The sequence below is a fragment of the Enhydra lutris genome, unplaced genomic scaffold (assembly GCF_002288905.1).
Source record: "Enhydra lutris kenyoni isolate GAN:26980312 unplaced genomic scaffold, ASM228890v2 scaffoldscaffold2, whole genome shotgun sequence".
NCBI classification, from domain to species: Eukaryota; Metazoa; Chordata; class Mammalia; order Carnivora; family Mustelidae; genus Enhydra; species Enhydra lutris.
In genome coordinates, this window is record NW_019154086.1 from 80213059 (window position 1) to 80232701 (window position 19643).

The 19643-nt window shown below is 34.5% G+C and overlaps 1 protein-coding gene across 1 annotated transcript in view; it reads left to right on the forward strand.

The window, feature by feature from the left end:
• LOC111148010 (1,4-alpha-glucan branching enzyme 1) overlaps positions 1 to 19643 on the forward strand; it is a 287214-nt gene that overhangs the window by 44901 nt on the left and 222670 nt on the right. Inside the window, exon 2 of the mRNA XM_022504347.1 lies at positions 10091 to 10260. Within this exon, the coding sequence (XP_022360055.1) occupies positions 10091 to 10260 (170 nt within the window). The remainder of the gene's footprint in view (positions 1 to 10090; positions 10261 to 19643) is intronic.

The following is a 19643-nucleotide window of genomic DNA, read 5'->3' on the forward strand; positions in this document are numbered from 1 at the left end:
CATTTCCAGATAAGGTATGATCCATCTCTCCTGACTTATCTCCCTATGTTCACAACTCTGCTTGAAATCAGAAATACAGTACTGATCTAGGATGAATTACCTTCCATGAGAGCAAAGATTTCAGGTTGTTTCTCCCCCACCCCCCTAAATTTATCTCTTGCTACCTCTGTAAAATAACTATCCCCAGTCAATCCAGTCTATTTAATTTTTCCCCAAACTTTCCATAATCCATGCATTCGAGTCAATATGAAGTACTTAGTATGTGCTATGAGTTAGCATGCCTTTATTGTAATTTCTACCGCAGAGGGGGGAAAAATTGTAAAGATTCTTAAACACTTTTGGAATTTGAGGGGAAAACCCCTAATGTTTGCTAATAATTAACATATATATTAAATCTAAATAAGTGCTATAAATAAAAAAAGATAAATTAAAAAGTATCCTACCGCATTGCCACTCACTGAAGTGGAGAAAAGTTGCAGCCAACAATTACGGAGCACTTGCTGGCTAATGTGGGGATGGCTCCCAGTGTGATTTCATTGATTTCTCAGAACCTATAATGTTTCTCCCACTTAACAGGGGAAGAAATTAAGCAAAAGGGAGGTTAAGTGACTTGTTCAAAGTCACATATAGTATGTAACACAGTTAGGATATAATCTGCACTTTATTTCTAAAGACTAAGATGATTCTCTTAATTAAAAGATTAGTAGCTTTATGAATGAAACTTTAAGGACTATCTTTAAAAAGAAAATGTGACATTTAATTTGAGATTTTTGTCTCTTGATTCACTTCAAATACTTTAATCACCTTTTGTGATGCATGATGCTTTATCTATTGCTCCTTACCTCCTTGACCTTGGACAACTTAACATATTTATCTGTGTCTCTGTTTCTTCCTTTGTAAAAAGGATTAAAAACATCAATGTAGAGATCAAATCTGATGGTATTTATAGCATTTTATATCTGTACAAAATGCTAGTTGCTATACTAACTTCATTTTATGTTCTTTGGTTAGTAAGAATTTGACCTAGTTTTAAAATATCCTATAAATTCATAGCAAAATATTAAGAGAGATGACTGTAGTAGGAGAGGGCACAGGCATGATGAGCTTGCTGTATCCTCAGGCATTTTCTTTTTTGAGCCACAGTGATTTCAAAGTGGAATGTGTATTTCTGTATCAGAAGCTATAGGGCTGACCTTGAGGGAAGTCAAGGTATTTAGTTAAAATAATATAATGCTATAATCCTGTTTCTGTTGAAATTTTAGTAAATGGGACATTTGTACATATTTCATGAAAGTTCTTATGAATGATTTTTTTATTATTTTTTTATTTTTATTTTTATTATTTTTTTTAAGATTTTATTTTTATTAATTTGACAGAGATCACAAGTAGGCAGAGAGGCAGGCAGAGAGAGAGAGGAGGAAGCAGGCTCCCCACTGAGCAGAGAGCCTGATGTGGGGCTCAATCCCAGGACGCTGGGATCATGACCTGAGCCGAAGGCAGAGGATTAACCCACTGAGCCACCCAGGCACCCCATGAATGATTTTTTTAAAACTTAAACCTTAAATCTGAAGTGCGTTTTTAAGATACTAGGCTCACTTTAACAATAACATTATTACCGCATTTGGTTTAACGTCCCAGAATTGTATCTTTTTTAATCAGTACTTTTCCTTGCATTACGTATACATGTGTTTGTATTCTTTTCACCCTAAGTCCAAATTAATTTTGTTGCTTGTTCCTTACTGTTTGATACTTTTATGGAATGTTGTCACTATGTTGTTTAATATGGGTTAGAGTTTTCATACACCCAAGAATTACAGCTGAATGATATTTGCAAGAAGTAAAAACAAAACAAAAAAACCAAAAAACACATTTTCTCATAGGACTTTGAGAATATGAGAGGGTTTGCATATGAATATCTCATTATATCTGCAGACTTTTTTTTTTTTTTCCAGGTCAGTATTTTAAAGCTTTTTGAAACATTTTTCAAATAATAACTAATTTAAATCAAGAAGAGTTCATAGAAAAAAAATCTTGGATTTTTTTTTTTTTTTTGGCTCTTAATTAGCTATTTGAACTGGCAAATCACACTTGGTAACAATGGGCTGTAGCTATTAAATAGAAGCTTTTGTTTTTCAGTGGGGTTTGTATTCTCTGTCTCACCAGGGTTCCTTTCTGCATTGTTTTCTGTACTCTAAGGCCAACTTCTTTTCTCATCAGGCTCACACTTTTGTGTTTTTTGATGTGGGACAGCTCCTCATATATGCAGTACCTATCTGGTTTCTGTGGGTGGTTCAGTTTGTGTCCCCTGGAGTTAGGGCTGTCATTGAGACTGGGGTCATGCCATTTTGTTAAAAGCTAATTTGTTTCAGATCATGGATCAAATATAATTTTTATATTTATAAAACCATGGATGTATATGCATGCACATGTGTACATGTGTGTGCATGTATGTGTGTGTGTTTGTATGTTTTGCGTATATATATATATATATATAATACAGAGGGGCAACTCAACATCAAAAACCCCCAAATAATCTGATTAAAAATGGGCAGAGGACCCAAATAGACATTTTTCTAAAGAAGACATACAGATAGCCAACAGACTATGTAAAGATGCTCCACGTCACTAATCATCAGGGAAATGCAAATCAAAACCATGAGATATCATCTTACACCTGTCAGAATGGCTAGTGTCAAAAATAAAAATAACAAGTGTTGACAAGGATGTGGAGAAAAAGGAAGCCTTGTGTACTGTTGGTGGGAATGTAAATTGGTAAAGCCACTGTGGAAAACAGTATGGAGTCTCCTCGAAAAATTAAAAATAGAGATACCATACAATTCAATAATTGTATTCAAATATTCAATTCAAATATCCACTACTGGATATTTATGCAAAGAAAACAAAAAGATTGATTCAAAAAAATGTATACACCCTGTGTTTACTGCTGTGTTATTTATAATAGCTAAGGTGTGGAAGCAACCTAATTGTCCATCAATAGATAAATAAATAAGGAAAAAGTGGTGTGTATACACATACAGAATGGAGTATTACTCAGTCATGAAAAAGAATGATAAGATCAGATCTTGCCATTTGTGACAACACGCATAGACCTAGAGGGTGTAGCTAAGTGATAAAAGTCAGAGAAAGACAAATACCATATGATTTCATTTATATGTGAAATCTAAAAAACAAGTGAACAAATAAAAAGCAGAAATAGATAGGGGCACCTGGGTGGCTCAGTGGGTTAAGCCTCTGCCTTCGGCTCAGGTCATGATCTCAGGGTCCTGGGATCGAGCCCCACATCAGGCTCTCTGCATGGCGGGGAGATTGCTTCCTCCTCTCTCTCTGCCTGCTGTTCTGCCTACTTGTGATCTCTTTCTCTGTCAAATAAATAAATAAAATCTTTAAAAAAAAAGCAGAAATAGATACATAAATACAGAGAACAAACAGGTGATTGCCAACGGAGAGTTGGGTAATAGGATGGTCAAAGTGGGTGAAGAGGAGTGAGAAGTATAGGCTTCCAATTAGGGAGTGAATAAGCCATGGGAGTAAAAGGTACAGTATCACCAGTATAGTCAATAGTATTGCAATAGCGTTTTATGGTGACAGATGATAGCTACATTTACAGTTAAGCATAGATAGCATAGTAAACAAATACATAGTAAACTTAGATCTGTCTAGTGATGAAGTTGTACACCTGAAACTAATGGAACATTGTGTCAAATATACTTCAATTAACAATACAAAAGGGGGTCATATATGAAATAGTCCACCCACACCTACCACTCCTATAGGCCACTTCACTCCATTGATCTGATTATGTGGCATATTGAGATGTGTCACTGACATTCACAGACATATATGTCACTGAAGCAAATGTAACTGTGGGGTGGTGGTGTTAAGAAGCTTTAAGCCCCTGCCCACCTCAGGCCATTGGAGCCCCACCCTTGGAGCCGAGGAAGAGGCCCTGTGAAAGTGGATGTGCATGCCATTCACAGCCATATCTATATTTTCTTTATCCAAATAGCTACTTTGCAGAATACTGTTCTATAACTTCTTTCTCTAAAAGTAACCCATTTTGAGTATCTTTGCATATCAGTCTCTTTCTCTCTACCTCATTTTTCTTAATGACTCTTGTGTGATTTATTGTTTGGATAGAACACAGTTTATTCAGCTACTCTCCCAATTGTTGATCTGGTAGGTAGGTTATTTTCCATGGCTCGGTGTCATAAATAGTCCCATAATGATTATCATTGTACACCAGACATGTCGTTGCTTCCTTGTTCAACATATCCAAAACATAAATTTCTAAAAATGGAATTACTTAATGATTTTGAAATTTTCATAGGTGTTGCCAAATTTTTCTCTGGTTTATATCATACCAAACAGTCTTGAGAATGTCTTTTTCTCTGCCTATATTGTGTTGACACAGACTATCATGTTTATTGATTTTTTTTTTTTTTTTTAGGTAGAAAGTAAAATTTCCAAGTTTAGGATTTGTACTTCTTTAGTTACATATGAATTTGAACATCTTTTTATATGTTTTTGGACATTTGTATTTTTTTGTGAACTATTGATTTTATTATTTATTTTTATTTTTTTAAAGATTTATTTATTTGAGAGAGAGAGTGTACAGATACACAGGGGAGGGGCAGAGGGAGAGGAGAGAGAGAATCTCAAGCAGATTCCCTGCTGAGCATGGAGCCTGATGCAGGGCTCAGTCTCATAACCCTGAGATCATGACCTGAGTAAAAATCAACTCGGACACTTAACTGACTGAGTCAGCCAGGTGCCCCTTTATTTATTTTGAATTTAATGTCTATAACTGTGATCTCTCTTGATGTTATTTTGATTTTAGGGGTCCATTTTTTGATAATTAACTTACAAGTTTCTATATTTTATTAGATGAGAGATCCTTTCTTTACTGATTTAAAATGCTCTTTCATCAGATACTTAATTTCTACATATGCTCAAGACTGTTTTGGGGATTCAATTTTGTTCCATGAATCTATTTCAAATAATTTCAATTCCCCAAATTTTACAAACATAGTTTTACATACCCAATAAAATTCCTATAGGATATTTTATAGGATTATGTAGATGTTGTAATGATGTAAAAATTATATAGTTTCAGGAAAAAATTTATTTTTATTTAAATGGTACTTATTTGTTATAAATGATTGGAACAATGCAAGTGAAAAAGTAAAAAGAAACCTCATGAAAAAAATTGTCACTAATATTTGGGGAATATTATTCCTGATGTTTTATATGCTTTCATATAGGTAGGAAAATAGAGAAATGTCTTGATAGATAAAAATAATATAATGAAACTTGAGAAAAATATGTGTTAAATTTAGCTTCAATTTATTTGAAACAAAGAAACTGAAGTGAAATGAAAGAAATGTCTGAAATTTATATACATCTTCCTTTATACTAAAAAATGTTGTTTTCTGGAGTGCACATCTGACATCAACAAAAGGATTAAACCATTTATGGTTGCACCAAAAAGAATAAAACACCTAGGAATAACTTAAGCAAGGAGGGGAAAAACTGTACTCTGAAAACGATAAAACATTGATGAAAGAAATTAAAGATGACACAAAGAAATGGAAAGCTGTTCCATGATGATGGGTTGGAGAACCAGTATTGTTAAAATGTCCATATTATCCAAAGCAATTTACAGATTTATTGTAATCCCTATCAAAATACCAACAATGTTTTTCACAGAACTAGAGCAAATAATCCTAAAATTTGTATAGACCACAAAAGACCCCAAATAGCCAAACCAATCTTGAAAAAGGAAAACAAACCTGGAGGTATCACAATCACTACAAAGCTGTAGTAATCAAAATAGTATGGTACTGACACAAAATTAGACGCAGATTCATGGAACAATACAGAGCCAAGAATCAATCTACACTTTTATGGTCAATTAATCTACAACAAGGAAGACAAGAATATATAGTGGGAAAAAGACAGTCTCTTCAACAACTGGCATTGGGAAAACTGGACAGCTACATGCAAAAGAATGAAATTGGATTACTTTCTTACACCATTTACAGAAATAAACTTAAAATGGAATAAAAACTTGTATATGAGACCTGAAACCATTATATTTCTGGAAGAAAACATAGGCAGTAATTTTTTTGACATTGCCCATAGGAACATTTTTCTAGATATGGCCTCTCAGGCAGGGTAACAAAGGCATAATTAAACTATTGGGACTACCCCAAAATAAAAGCCTTTTGCACAACAAAGAAAGTTGTCAACAAAATAACAAGGCAGCCTTCCTGAGTGGGAGAAGATAATTTCAAATGATGTATCTGATAAGGGGTTCATAATAACCAAATATATGAAGAACTTATACAACTCATGCACTGTTGGTGGGAATGCAAGCTGGTATAGCCACTGTGGAAAACAGTATGGAGACTCCCCCCAAAATTAAAAATAGAATTATTGTATAATCAAGTAATTGTACTATGGGCCATTTACCCAAAGGAAATGAAAACATTAATTCAAAAAGATATATGTATCCCTATGTTTATTGCAGCATTACTTACAATAGTCAAGATATGGAACCAACCCAAATGTCCATTGATAGTTGAATGGATACAGAGGATACAGAAGTGGTATGTGTATGAACGTGTATGTGTGTGTGTGTGTGTGTATGTGTGTATATATGTGTGTGTATTTGTGTGTATATGTACATATGTCATACACACACATACACAATGGAATATTACTCAGCTGTAAAAAAGATTGCGATCTTGCCATTGCAACAATGTGGATGGCCCTAGAATGCTAAATGAAATAAATCAGGGAAACACAAATGCTGTATGATTTCCATCCTGTGGGGAATTTAAGAAATAAAACAAATGAACAAAGAAAAAAAGAGACAAACAAAAAAATAGACTCTTAAATAGAGAGAAAAACTGATGGTTGCCAGAGAGAAGGTTGGTGGGGCAATGGATAAGATAATTTGAAGGGATTTAAAAGTACACTTACCGTGATGGGCACTGAGTAATGCATACAATTGTTGAATGATTATATCATATACCTTAAGCTAATATAACACTATATCTTAATTCTACTTGAATAAAATAAAGGAATTAAAAAGTATAATGATGACAATCTTAAATTTTAGTCAATGATCAGTTATTCTTTTACAATGGGGACGACTACTGTATTTACTTCCATTTTCCTTTCACTCGTGTAATTTCTTTTATAATAAAACTTACTTCATCCATTGAGGTTTTTTTTTTGTTATCACATTCCCACATTTTCACCAGTGTCTAGCCATGGTTCTATATTTAAAGATCAGGGTTCAGCAACACTGCTCCCATGACTGTTAATTCCTCTGTGTATGTGTTTTTAATCTTTTAATCATCTAGTTTTGTTTTTTTCCCCCTTCAACCGTAGTTCATTAGTGTCATAAACTTAAATTTATTTTTTAATTTGACAATATTTAAAGAATTCTTTAGGTTTGAGTAGGAAATTGCCTTATAAAATACCGTTAGGGGCACCTGGGTGGCTCAGTGGGTTAAAGCCTCTGCCTTTGGCTCAGGTCATGATTTCGGGGTCCAGGGATTGAGCCCCGCATCGGGCTCTCTGCTCAGCTGGAAGCCTCCTTCCCCCTCTTTCTCTGCCTGCCTCTCTGCCTACTTGTGATCTCTGTCTGTCAAATAATTAAATAAAATCTTTAAAAAAAATAAAATACTGTTAGATTATCACCTTTCCTTCTCAGAAATGTGTGGGCTTGGCTTTATCTTTTGGTCTTTAGTGTTCTGTTCCTTTGGAACAAGCAAAAACAAAAACCTCCCTCTTACTGCTTTTCTATGACCGGTTTTCTAAAGAGTTCTTTCTGTACCCTTTTAAATTTAGTAGCCTAAATTGGGAGGTGTTGCCCATGTGTATGTTTATGTTTGATTTCCAAATTTTTCTTAAAATATAGCATGGTCTTTTTTAATATGCAGATTTAATTCTTTTTTTTCCTTCAAGATCTTATTTATTAGAGAGAGAGTGAGTATGACCTGCGGTGTGGGGCAGACTCCCCACTGAGCATGGTGCCCCACATGGGGCTAGATTCCAGGATGGGGAGATCATGACCTGAGCTGAATGTTTAACCGACTAAGCTACCCAGGAACCCCAAATATTCAGATTTAATTCTGAGAGAAGAATTTTTCAGCTTTATATATTTATATCCATTTTATTTGGTTTTGTTCTTCAGAGTCAGCAGCTATCCTTATTTTAGATCATTTTTGTCAATTTTACGTACCTATTAGCTTCCTTAATATAGTCTATTTCTTAGTCTTTTTCTTTTCTATTATATAAATTTCCAATTATTTATTTGTTTAATAATTTGCTGTTTTACCATATGTGTATTTTGTTTCTTGCCAATTCTATTTTATTATTTTCCAGTGATATATTTTGTTCCTCCTCTTGCTTTTTTTAGGTCTAGGGGTCTCATTTTACCTCTCATCCTTTTGTTGTATAATCTCTCACCTCTTTCTTTTACTGAGTTCATATTTTTTATGATTTTATTTATTTAGGGGTGCCCAGGTGGCTCAGTCGGTTAACTCTCTGCCTTAGGCTCGGGTCATGATCTCAGAGTCCTGGGATCAAGCCCCACATCACTCTCCCTGTTCTGCTGGGAGCCTGCTTCTCCCTCTCCCACTCCCCCTGCTTGTGTTCCCTCTCTCGCTGTGTCTCTCTCTGTCAAATAAATAAATAAAATCTTTTTTTTTTTTTAAAGATTTTATTTATTTATTTGACAGAGAGAGCATGCATGAGTAGGGGATAATGGCAGAGTGAAAGGGAGAAGCAGATTCCCCCTGAGCAGGGAGCTTGCCCTGGGGATTTGATCCCAGGACTCTGGGATCATGACTTGAGCCTGAGGTAGACGCTTAACGCACTGAGTCACCCAGGCACCCCCTATTGAGTTCATTTTTAAGTAAGTTGAAATAAAATGTGAAATATTTGTAAGAATTTCCAAATCTTTGGAAAGATTTGTTTTCTGTTTGGGTTAGTGGGAATGTTCTTCATTAGTCAGCTTCTCAGTTTTGGATATTCCTTATATATCCCCTACTTGGATTCATGTCATCTTTCTGGGACTTTTATTGCTCACCCCTCAGGATCTGGGGAAGTGCAAGGAAGCATATATTAGCATTGCTCAGTTCATCGTTCTGGAACCTTGACTTTTGACAGAAAGCACCTACCACCTGCCTCACTTCAGTTTTACCTGTTTTGTCCTTGCTTCTCCCTATGTGTGTTGGTATTAGTGACATTAGTAGGATTTTTGTTTTATTTTATTTTATTGATTGGCTGTATGGACTCCAGATCTGGGTGAGGGTGAGAAACAACCATGTGTTACTCTTAGTCCTCTTTGGGAAGGAATCTTTAGTTTCTTCTCGTGGCCACTAGCTTTTATAGTTTGACATGACGTAGCACATTTTTTTCCATGCTTAGTTGCTATGCTAAAGGGCAGAACTAGGCAAACTACAGCCCATAGGCCAAATTTGGCGAGTAACTGTTTTGTAAATGACATGTTATTGGCATTAACCATACCCATTCATTTACATGTTGTCTGCAGCAGTTTTCATGCTTTTGAGAAATAGCTGAGTAGTTGTGAAAGAGACCAATTTACCATCTACCTTTTAACAGGAAAAGTGTGCCAAACCCTTTTGTAAGGTAATTTTATTTATCTTACTGGCTTTTGACTATTTTTCTTTTACTTTCTTAGGGGTTGGAAGAGAAACACATAGGGATGCTCCTTCATCATACTATTTTGACATAGAAATTGCTATAATGCTGATTTTTAAAATTTCATGGAATATAGAACAATCGTATTTTCTCTCTTACACCAAAATGCATGAAATTACCAAAAAAAGATTGGTTCAGTTTGAGATAGGAATTATTTTGTCCTGTGAGGTAACTGCTACCTTATATGTGAAATTATTCACATTATTCCTCTTTAATATCTTTTTTCTTTTCTTTTTCGGAATAGGAGTAAATAAAGCATTGACTTAACTACAGTAGCTTTCCTGGAAGACGATTTTATTTTCTAACTTCCTTCTTTTGCACTTTTTCAAAGGTATAAGCGGTTTAACGAGACCTTGAACAACATTGGAGAGAACGAAGGTGGTATTGATAAATTCTCCAGAGGTTATGAATCCTTTGGTGTCCACAGATGTGCCGATGGTGGTTTATACTGCAAAGAATGGGCCCCAGGAGCAGAAGGAGTTTTTCTTACTGGAGACTTCAGTAAGTGTTTGAAAGATTTAAAGTTAGGTGTACTATTTCATTTATTTACTTAAAACATAGATTTGTTATGCTTCATATATTTATATGAAAATTAATGATTACAAATATCTGACTTTTCAGATAGAGCCATAGGATTTTTTGTCTTTACCTTCACGTGGTACTTGTGTTCCTGCTGTAATGCAATACAGGTGTTCTTGAAAAACTTTTATGTTCTGTAAAATACTGACCAGAAGTAACAGAGTTTATGAGAAAACTAGTGCTAGGCAGACTGCTCCAAATTTATTCAACGTTGTTAGCAAGCCCTGACAAAATCAATAGCAATCTGGATAAAAATATTGGTTTAAGTTAAATCTCCACTAGCATTTGCACCTGGTTGGCTGGCATTATAGTTCTTGGATCCTCCAGAGCCCAATATCCTTTTTTGAGACCTCAGTGAAAGTAGACATCTAATCTAGAGGATTAACTTCTTCATGACTCAATTCTTTTGTGTTCTTTTCCTTTTTTTATAATACAATCTCAGTTTTTTTTTAAACAAATATCTTCTTAGCCTTGTTATTTGCACTATTAATTTCATTAGGCAGTTAACCCTATGGAAAGCGTAGTAGGTCTAGACATCAGGCTTCTAACTTACTACGGTCTAATGAGGTAGGACCTGCATGTAAACGACTATAATATAATTTGGTCACTTGTAGTCTAGTGGTATAAATAAATTACTGTAATAGTGACAGGGAGGAAAGCTCAGTTTTGGATGCAGAATAATGAAAACTAGGCCTTGGCAAAATGTTCATAATACAAGGAAATACCAGAATGATAATCATCCTTTAGTGCCGTGAGAGTACTGTAGTATTTAAAATTTGATTTTATCAGATTCAAAAGTTTACATGCTGTATTATTCCATTTGTATGTCATTCTAGAATTGGCAAAGCTATAGGGGCAGAAGACAGAGTTGTAAGGATTTGGAGGTAGGAGTTAAGTTGTGAGTTGATTACAGAGGAGCGTGAAGGATCTTCTTGGGGTGATGGAAATATTTCATGTCCTAATTGTGCTTGGTTGTTACATGACTGCATACATTTGTCAAAATTTATAGACCTATACTCGTAAAAGACTGCATTTTATTGCATGTAAATTATACGTTAAGGAAGCTGACTTTAAAAAGTTTTGATTTTATACAGGTTGTCTAAAGCAGTACTGTCTAATAGAAATATAATGTAAGCCACTTATGTAACTCTGAACTTTTAGTGGCTATATTAAAAAAAGTAAAAGGACAGTTGAATGAATTTTCATAATGAAAAATTTTATGTAACCCAGTATATCAGAATATTTTAATATTTACATAATCAATATAAAATTCATTGAGTATTTTGTTCTTTTGTATTCTTTTAACTCTGATATTTTTTCATTGGAAATACTTGATCTATATTTAGATTTAGTAAATTTTTAGTTTAAGAATACAAACCCAAGTTTTTTCAAACATAATTAAAAGTTCTAGTAACTGAGTTGAATACATTAAAATTTAAATTTAGTAAAGTAATTAAAATTAAATAAAATTTAAAATTCAATTTCTCAGTTGTACTAACCTTATTTCAAGTGCTCAAAGGCCACAGGTGTCTACTGGCTCCTTTATTGGAAAACATAGGTCTAAGGACTTGTAGTCCTCCAAATTGGATAGGACCTGTTTTTCTTGAGAGGAAAGTTTTGAGAAAGACTATGTGATCTCCTGACTTAGATTAGTTTTGGTTACCTGATGATAATTATGAAATTAAACAAAATTATGGGGATAAGAGACTTCTTACTTAAATTATTATTAAAATAGTCATTAGTAATTTTTTCTTATACACAAACCTTAATATTTCTGCATCTTCTCTATACAACTGCCTTGACTAGTAGTTTTTTGTTAAAAGAACATTTAGACATTCCATCTATCGCTAAGGCCCTTTTGGCATTCTATTTTATTACTTCTTTTTACAGCCATTTGTAAGATTGAGAAGTATTGATTCAGAATGTGCAAGTTAATTTTTACATAGAGGTACCAAAACTACTGTAAGAACCTCAGTTAAAATTTGGTACTGTCATTAGGTACCCCTTCCAACATATTTATGATTAAACGGAATAAATAGGTTTTAGAAATATAAAAATATGGGAAAGGAACTATATGAAAATTAGATTTGGGAACTGTCATAAGGTCTAATACTGATTTATTAGAAATTGTGCCTCGTAAATATAGTTGGGCTGTATGTCCATTTGGAGAACTACATTTAAAATTTTATTTAGGATTTAATGCTTATTAATGGAAAGTATGATAATTAGAAATTTTTTTGTAAACAGAAAACTAAACATTTTTCTACTAACTATTTTAATGTAAAAAATGCCCTCTGTTAACTTGTTGTTTTTATTCCAATTCAATTTGGTTTTTAAAAACGCTACCTTTGGGCGCCTGGGTGGCTCAGTGGGTTAAGCCACTGCCTTCGGCTCAGGTCGTGATCTCAGGGTCCTGCTCAGCAAGGAGCCTGCTTCCTTCTCTCTCTCTCTGCCTGCCTCTCTGCCTACTTGTGATCTCTCTCTTTCAAATAAATAAATAAAATCTTTAAAACAAAAACAAAAACAAAAACGTTACCCTTTGTGAAGGTGTATAACATAGTTTAAAATCTCTGTATATACTTGGGATAGCATTTGGTGAATTATTTTCATCAACCAATATTTGTTTAGTGTCCAAGAACATGAAGAACATCAGATTTAATCAATAAGACCTTACTTTTACTGGAGAGATGGAAAAAACTAAGATAAAACTAAGAAATTGTGATAGAAAATAGTTAGGAACAGGCAGTGTGCTGGGAAAATTTAAATGACTGATCTATTTTTTCTTTTTTTTTTTTTTTTAAGATTTTATTTATTTATTTCTGAGAGAGAGAGAGAGAGCACAAGCATGAGTGGGGGAGGGCAGAGGCAGAAGCAGACTCCCTGCTTAGGAGAGAACCCCATGCTGGGCTCCATCCCAGGGAACCAAGTTCAAGACCTGAGCCCAAACAGGGTGCTTAACTGATTAAGCCACTCAGGCATCCCACTAAACTACTTTCTTATCTAGATGAAAGAATAGCTTTTCTGCCCAAAGTTACAGGGTCTCAGGGTCTCTGTATACGTTAGATCTCAACTTTTCCTCACTAAGGAGCTTTCACTTTAAAAAGTTTGAAAATTGAGAGTAGAGCCAAACTTTTGGGTTAATAATGCATTTAAAAGAATATGTCTTTGGAAAAAAATGTACCTGTGAGTAGTGAGCATTAATTTGATATGACTCTGTAGAGCACAGAATTTTGATGATGATGACAACATAGCTGAAAATATACCCTTAAATAACTGAACTAACCATGCCTTTAACACAAGGAATTTTATATTTTGTTTTTCCCTACTTACATTTTCTTTCCTTTTCTTTTTAAAGAAGAGTTGAGCAAGAAGAAAGTCATTTTTCTTTGTTGAACTTTTTCTCAGGGTCAAAATAGGTTAGTTAATTTTCTTGTTAAGTCTTTTAATGTATAAATTTGTACTAAACCAAAAGGAAAAGAAAATGGCTATTTATTAGCTAAATAATTACATATCTTTTTTCATTACAAAGTGCATATGAAGATTAATTAAAGTGTTCTTGGGAGTTTTGCTGATCATATTAAGATGTTTTAAAAAACATTTAAAAATATTTAACTGTACTCATGACTATACTTATATTTATCAGCTGACAGGTTGACACAACAATAAACTTAAAAGGCTCTGTAGAATTAAGCTCCAACTATAACATTGATCAGTTTTTAACATTCTATTCCTGTAACACAGTAAGCTTAACTTTCTGTATATGTACTTGAAATACCACCTTCAGTTAAAACAAAACAAAACAAAACAATTGCTTCTTTACCTATTGACAGAGATTTAAAAAGTAGCATAATTTTATTTATATTTTTATCATCAAAGTGTAATATAATTTAAAACATTGCTTTTGTGCCTACCTCTTCTCTCAAACCCTGAAGATAATATAAAACAGATCTTCAGACACCAGCAACAAAACTTCATTTCTGCTAATTGTTAAATTAACTGTTACTAATATTTACACGAAAACGGAAATTTTCTTAATTTAGTTTTTACCTAAACGATTAGACATCTGTGGTATTTTTTCAGAAGAATTTAAAATGAAAGAAAATCTAAACTTTATTTCTGTATTATGAAAAATTATACCTGTAATAAAAACACTTTAGCATACTGTCATATTTGTCTCTTAATCATTTTAAAGATTTTATTTATTTATTTGACAGAGATCACAAGTAGGCAGAGAGGCAGGCAGAGTGAGAGAAGAGGAAACAGGCTCCCTGTTGAGCAGAGAGCCCAATATGGGGCTTGATTCCAGGACCCCGAGATCATGACCTGAGCCAAAGGCAGAGGCTTAACGTGCTGAGCCACCCAGGCGCCCCGTCTCCTAATCATTTTAGAAATGGACTGCACTCTATATTCTTTCTCTGGGCTTATTCATAATATTGCTGGTAAATATTTGTTCTATTTTATTTTTTTGCCGACCAACTTGAAGATATTTTAGGTACAACTACTCAGAGTAGTCAAATACAAATAATCCTTAAGAAAGAAATTGGCATGGATTGGTGTGTAAAAAAAACGTTTGAAATCTTAGTTGAGCTGTCGAAATACAGTTCTTCCTTCAGCTCAGTGGGGATAAAGTGATGGTATTTGTCTTACTTGCCTAAGCTAGGTTGCTGTAGATACTAACTAGATTGCAGATTTGAAAACATTTTATACCTTATTCAGTGCTAAAGAAATGTTAATTGACAGGATTGAAAAAATTCACTCATTTGTATTTTTTTCCTTATTAAAGAAATTACTATTAATTTCAAAAGGCAGTTGACCCTTGCACAAGTCCAATGATTGTCTCTGTTGTCCAAACCAAAGTGGATCTAGCTTTTGCCATTCACATTTTTAAAACTTGGAAAGCAGCTTCACTTTAAATATATTACACATATTTTCTTTATTTGAGAGAAAATGAAACAATCATTTCTTTTCCTTTCAGTCATTTTTAAAAAACTAGCTTTTTAAGCAGCTAGCAGCTGCCGTAGCGACCCAGGAGAACAGTGGAGGTATAATTAATGACATTCATCAGGACTGGAATCTTACCACCCAAAAAGTATTTCTGGGCAAGCCAGAAACTACTTAAAGGTTCGAGATGAATTTCTAAAACTTTGAATCATCTTCAGTAGAGCAAAGATTCATTCTTTACAAAATTAAATGTGATTTAAAATATCTTGGAGTTTTGGAACTAAACCATGTTTATTGCAGGTTGCTAAATAATTGAAGAAAACTGGGTGCTTTCCAGTAGCGAGGTGATAATAAGTTGAGAAAAAGGCAGTAAACTACGTATGTCAATATAAAATAATTGGGTTCTATTCGCTATAACTGAAAACATTTCATTTAAAATTACTAAGTCTGGGAGCGAGGCACTTTTCAAATAACCTAAATGTCTATCACTGATGGACTAAAAAAAAAAAAAAGGAAAAAATAACACCCTGATTTTTATGCCTATAGAAAAAAGGAACCACAGATATTTTTGCAGAGTAGGAAAGATTTCTTTCCTACTTCCGTTAAAAGGAGAATTTTACCTGCTTCCTGGACAAAATTAGTCTATAATTTTGTTTTCAGTTAACAATTGCCCAGAAGTTTACATCATCATAAAAGCTTTTGTATTTCTTGATGCCACATGCCCTGAAACAGTGCTGCTGAAAGTGTGCTCTGTGGATCTGTGTGGTTCCATGCACTGTCATTTGTATTGTATTGGCAAAAATTGGGATTGTAAGCATTTAGAAACTTGAATAGCAGTTCGACAGGGTAGGGCTTTTTCTGGTGAATCTAATGATAATATAAAAATTGGGGCTTTAATTTTGAAAGCCTTTTTTTTTTCTTTTGGTTTTCTAATAATTCATTTTATTACATTTTATGTAAGATGTGGTCTATAATAGATTGGAAAAAAATTTTTTTAAAAAAGGTAACTGATCCATCAGCACAGATAGTTGGAGAAACACTGATCTGAAAATTAGGGATTATTTGTTGGTTTAGAAGTCTTTTATGGTTGGAAGGTATATAGTTCTGATGTCAACTTCCTTTGTATTCTCTTTCTTCCGATAAATCTGTCACAGCTGTGTTGGCTTTCACTGTGGTATGGCATGTTACAAAAAACTCTAACATAATGGTTTGCAACGGCAAAGGCTACAATTATCAGCTGTCCCTCAGTCCTAAGGGTCAAATTCTTCCCAGGAGCAAGGGTGATGGAGCAGCCCCTGTGTGGGACATGCTGATCTCCTGACAGAGAGAAAGAGTAATGGAGGAAGCCTCTCACAGCTTTTGAAAGCTTCAGCTTAGAAGTGACAAATGTGATTTGTACTTCCATTTCATTAACTAAGTAATTTGGCCAAGCCTTATGTCAATAGGGCATGGAAGCAGAATCTTCTTTAATGGAAGATTCTGAAGATTATGAAAATTTGGGAATCATAGTATAAATGACCCCCATGGCAAAAAATGCATACTCATAATATAAGGTGTAAACTTTCCAGATTCTTTGATATTCTAGATTGTGTGTGTGTGTTTGTGTGTGTGTATAATCAGAGGGGAGTTGGTTAGGTAGGTAGTGCAGTAGAGCTCTCTACTTTGATTGTTGAGGGTTTTTTGTTTGTTTGTTTTTTTCCTGGAATCTCTTCTCACCTCTGCATTCAAGTGGAACTTCAAGGAGTTTTTTGTGAGTTAGACACTTTGAACTTTACGTGGGTCCTCTGTGAATGCATTTTTGTTATGTGGGTTCTCATAAGTTTGGCTCTTTGGAGATTGGGATGTTTCTAAAAAGCAACTTTCTGGGAATGTCTGAGGACTCTTGTTTATTTTAGCAAGGAGGTGGCAACTACAAGGTAGAGGTAGAAGGCCTTAGGACTATTAACCAAACCAACACTGATACTGAGAAATGGCCTCTTTGATGTACGTAAACTTAAAATAACTAATCAGTCTAGGCATTTTGTAGAAAATTTTCACGACTTTCCTCTAACTTTCCCACCTGATGTTGCTGCTCTCACCCCTTTTATCTGTTTTTACTGATAGATTATTTGTTTTCAGTGGAGTGGAGGGTACAGTGGAGGTTTACTTAGCTGATGTCTACTCACCAAACACGGTGAATTTACTTCTGCTTGACAGGCTCACTGTAAATGATACTGACAGCTTTCCACGGGATACTGAGTACACATGGGTAGTAGGCTGTAGTCCACCACATGGACGCAGTTTGGCTCCTGCCAGTTACATTCAATGCTTATTAGTGAGCGGGTTTCCCATCCCTTCAAATCCTGTGAATGCCAATTCTTCTCACTATAATTCTGCAATATAACATTCTATAAAGTGATGAACCCTAAGTGTGACAGCAAAGAAAATTATTAAGTATTGGGAAAATCTCAGTAAGGACAAGTTGGAAAAAAAATGATTTTGAATTAAGTATGCACAAGTGAACTGTGAGAAAATGATATAAATCTAACAATTTCACATGCAGATTACTTTGTGTGCACCTCTCCGCTTTTGTTCCGTTATCACTCAAAGGGAATTGGAAATATAAATGTTGCATTGTAGGTGTGGGTTCGTATAAGAAAGATATGATAAAATCCTAATCAGAAGACCTAAGGAGAAATGGCTTTAATCTTATAACAGAATAGGGGTGAATATTTGTATTTGTATTTTAAGTAAAAACAAAATTTTTTACTGTTTTTGAGTGTGTATGTGTGTGTATACATATGCCAATACATATTTTATCATTCTCTGCTTTAACCAATATTTTCAATATATGTAGCAACTCTGCCCCAATTGTGCTGGATCAGAGAGATTTGTTATAATGTGTAATGGGATTATTTTATAGGGAAACATCCTTACCTCCTAGGATTTTAGGAAATTGCTGTTAGAAACCTTAATGCTAGAAGGTAGATTTTGAACTGTGTGACATAAATGATAATTTTCTAGTCTTGTGTTGCTTTTTCATAAATATCCTGTTGAAAATTAACGCTGCTTAGATACTACAGTACTTTTCATTAGGTCTCAGTTTTTTATTCGCAGTTATTTATTTTCTGTCATTATCTTTTTAACATTTTTAAAAGAGCTATAATTCACATATCATAAAGTTTACCATTTCAAAGTAGACACTTCAGTGGTTTTTAGTATACTTACTGTGGTGTACCACTGTTATCACTGTCTGATTCCAGAATATTTCCATCATTCTAAACAGAAACATCCAACTGGTAGCATTGGTCCCAAATGTCTTCTCCCTCCATTCTCTGGCTACCTTTAATCTATTTTCTGTCTCTGTGGATTTTCCTATAAATGGAGTCATACAATATATGGCTCATCTTTCCAGTTTCTTTCACTTATCATATGTTTTCAGGGTTCATTTAGGGTGTGGCATGGAACAGTCCTTTATTCCTTTTTTTTTTTTTTTTTGTGGCTGAATAATTACTGTATCAATACACTACATTTTGTTTATCCATTTTTCAGTGGCAGGACATTTGGGTTGTTTCTACTTTTTGGCTATGATGAATAATGCTTTTTTGAATATTTGTGTACAAGATTTTATATGAACAGGCACTTTCAGTTCTCCTGGGTCACCTTAGTTATTGATGTTCTTACCATTATTTGCCCTAAGATCTTTTCACCCACCCTGCTCTGCTCTGCACCTCATTTCCCCAGCTCCCTTAGCCTCCACCACCATTGAGCTGGCTTAGTGGGAGGTCCTGATGGATTACCTAAGGGAGGGAGGAGGGAGAAGCCAGGGAATTTTCCCCTACTCCGTTTCCTACCCCTATGTCTAAAGTGAGACTACCCATTTCTCATGCAGCAGTCCTGTCTTGTAGTTCTTGTGTTGCTTTTCTCTCTCTCAGCTCAGCTCCTGCCAGGTAGGCTTGCCTTCTTGCCAACTTCTGTTGGGTGGCCCTGGCTTCTGAGTTCCAGTAATCCTGCTTCTCCCTTAGGGGTATTACCGGATTCCTGTTGTTGCTCATCTTTATTTGAATTCTCAGTTCTTCTCCTACCCTACCCGTGTAACCAGTTTCCTGTCTTAAGGCTCTTTCTTGGGAATAGGTAGCTTGATTTCCACTCTGGCCTCTCATGGCTGGAGAGTAGTATTTCCCTTTCATTAAGCATGCTGAGTTATGGACATATACAGGATATCTTTCACATTCTATTTTAGATATTTTAAAGCACCCCTGGAATGGTTCAGCCCAGTGGCCCTACCTCTGTTAAAGTATTTTCAATAATTTTTTTAGAAGTTAAATTTACTAACTTTGTGAATGTTTAAGTCTTTTTTTGTGCTAAAGACATAAGCATTATAG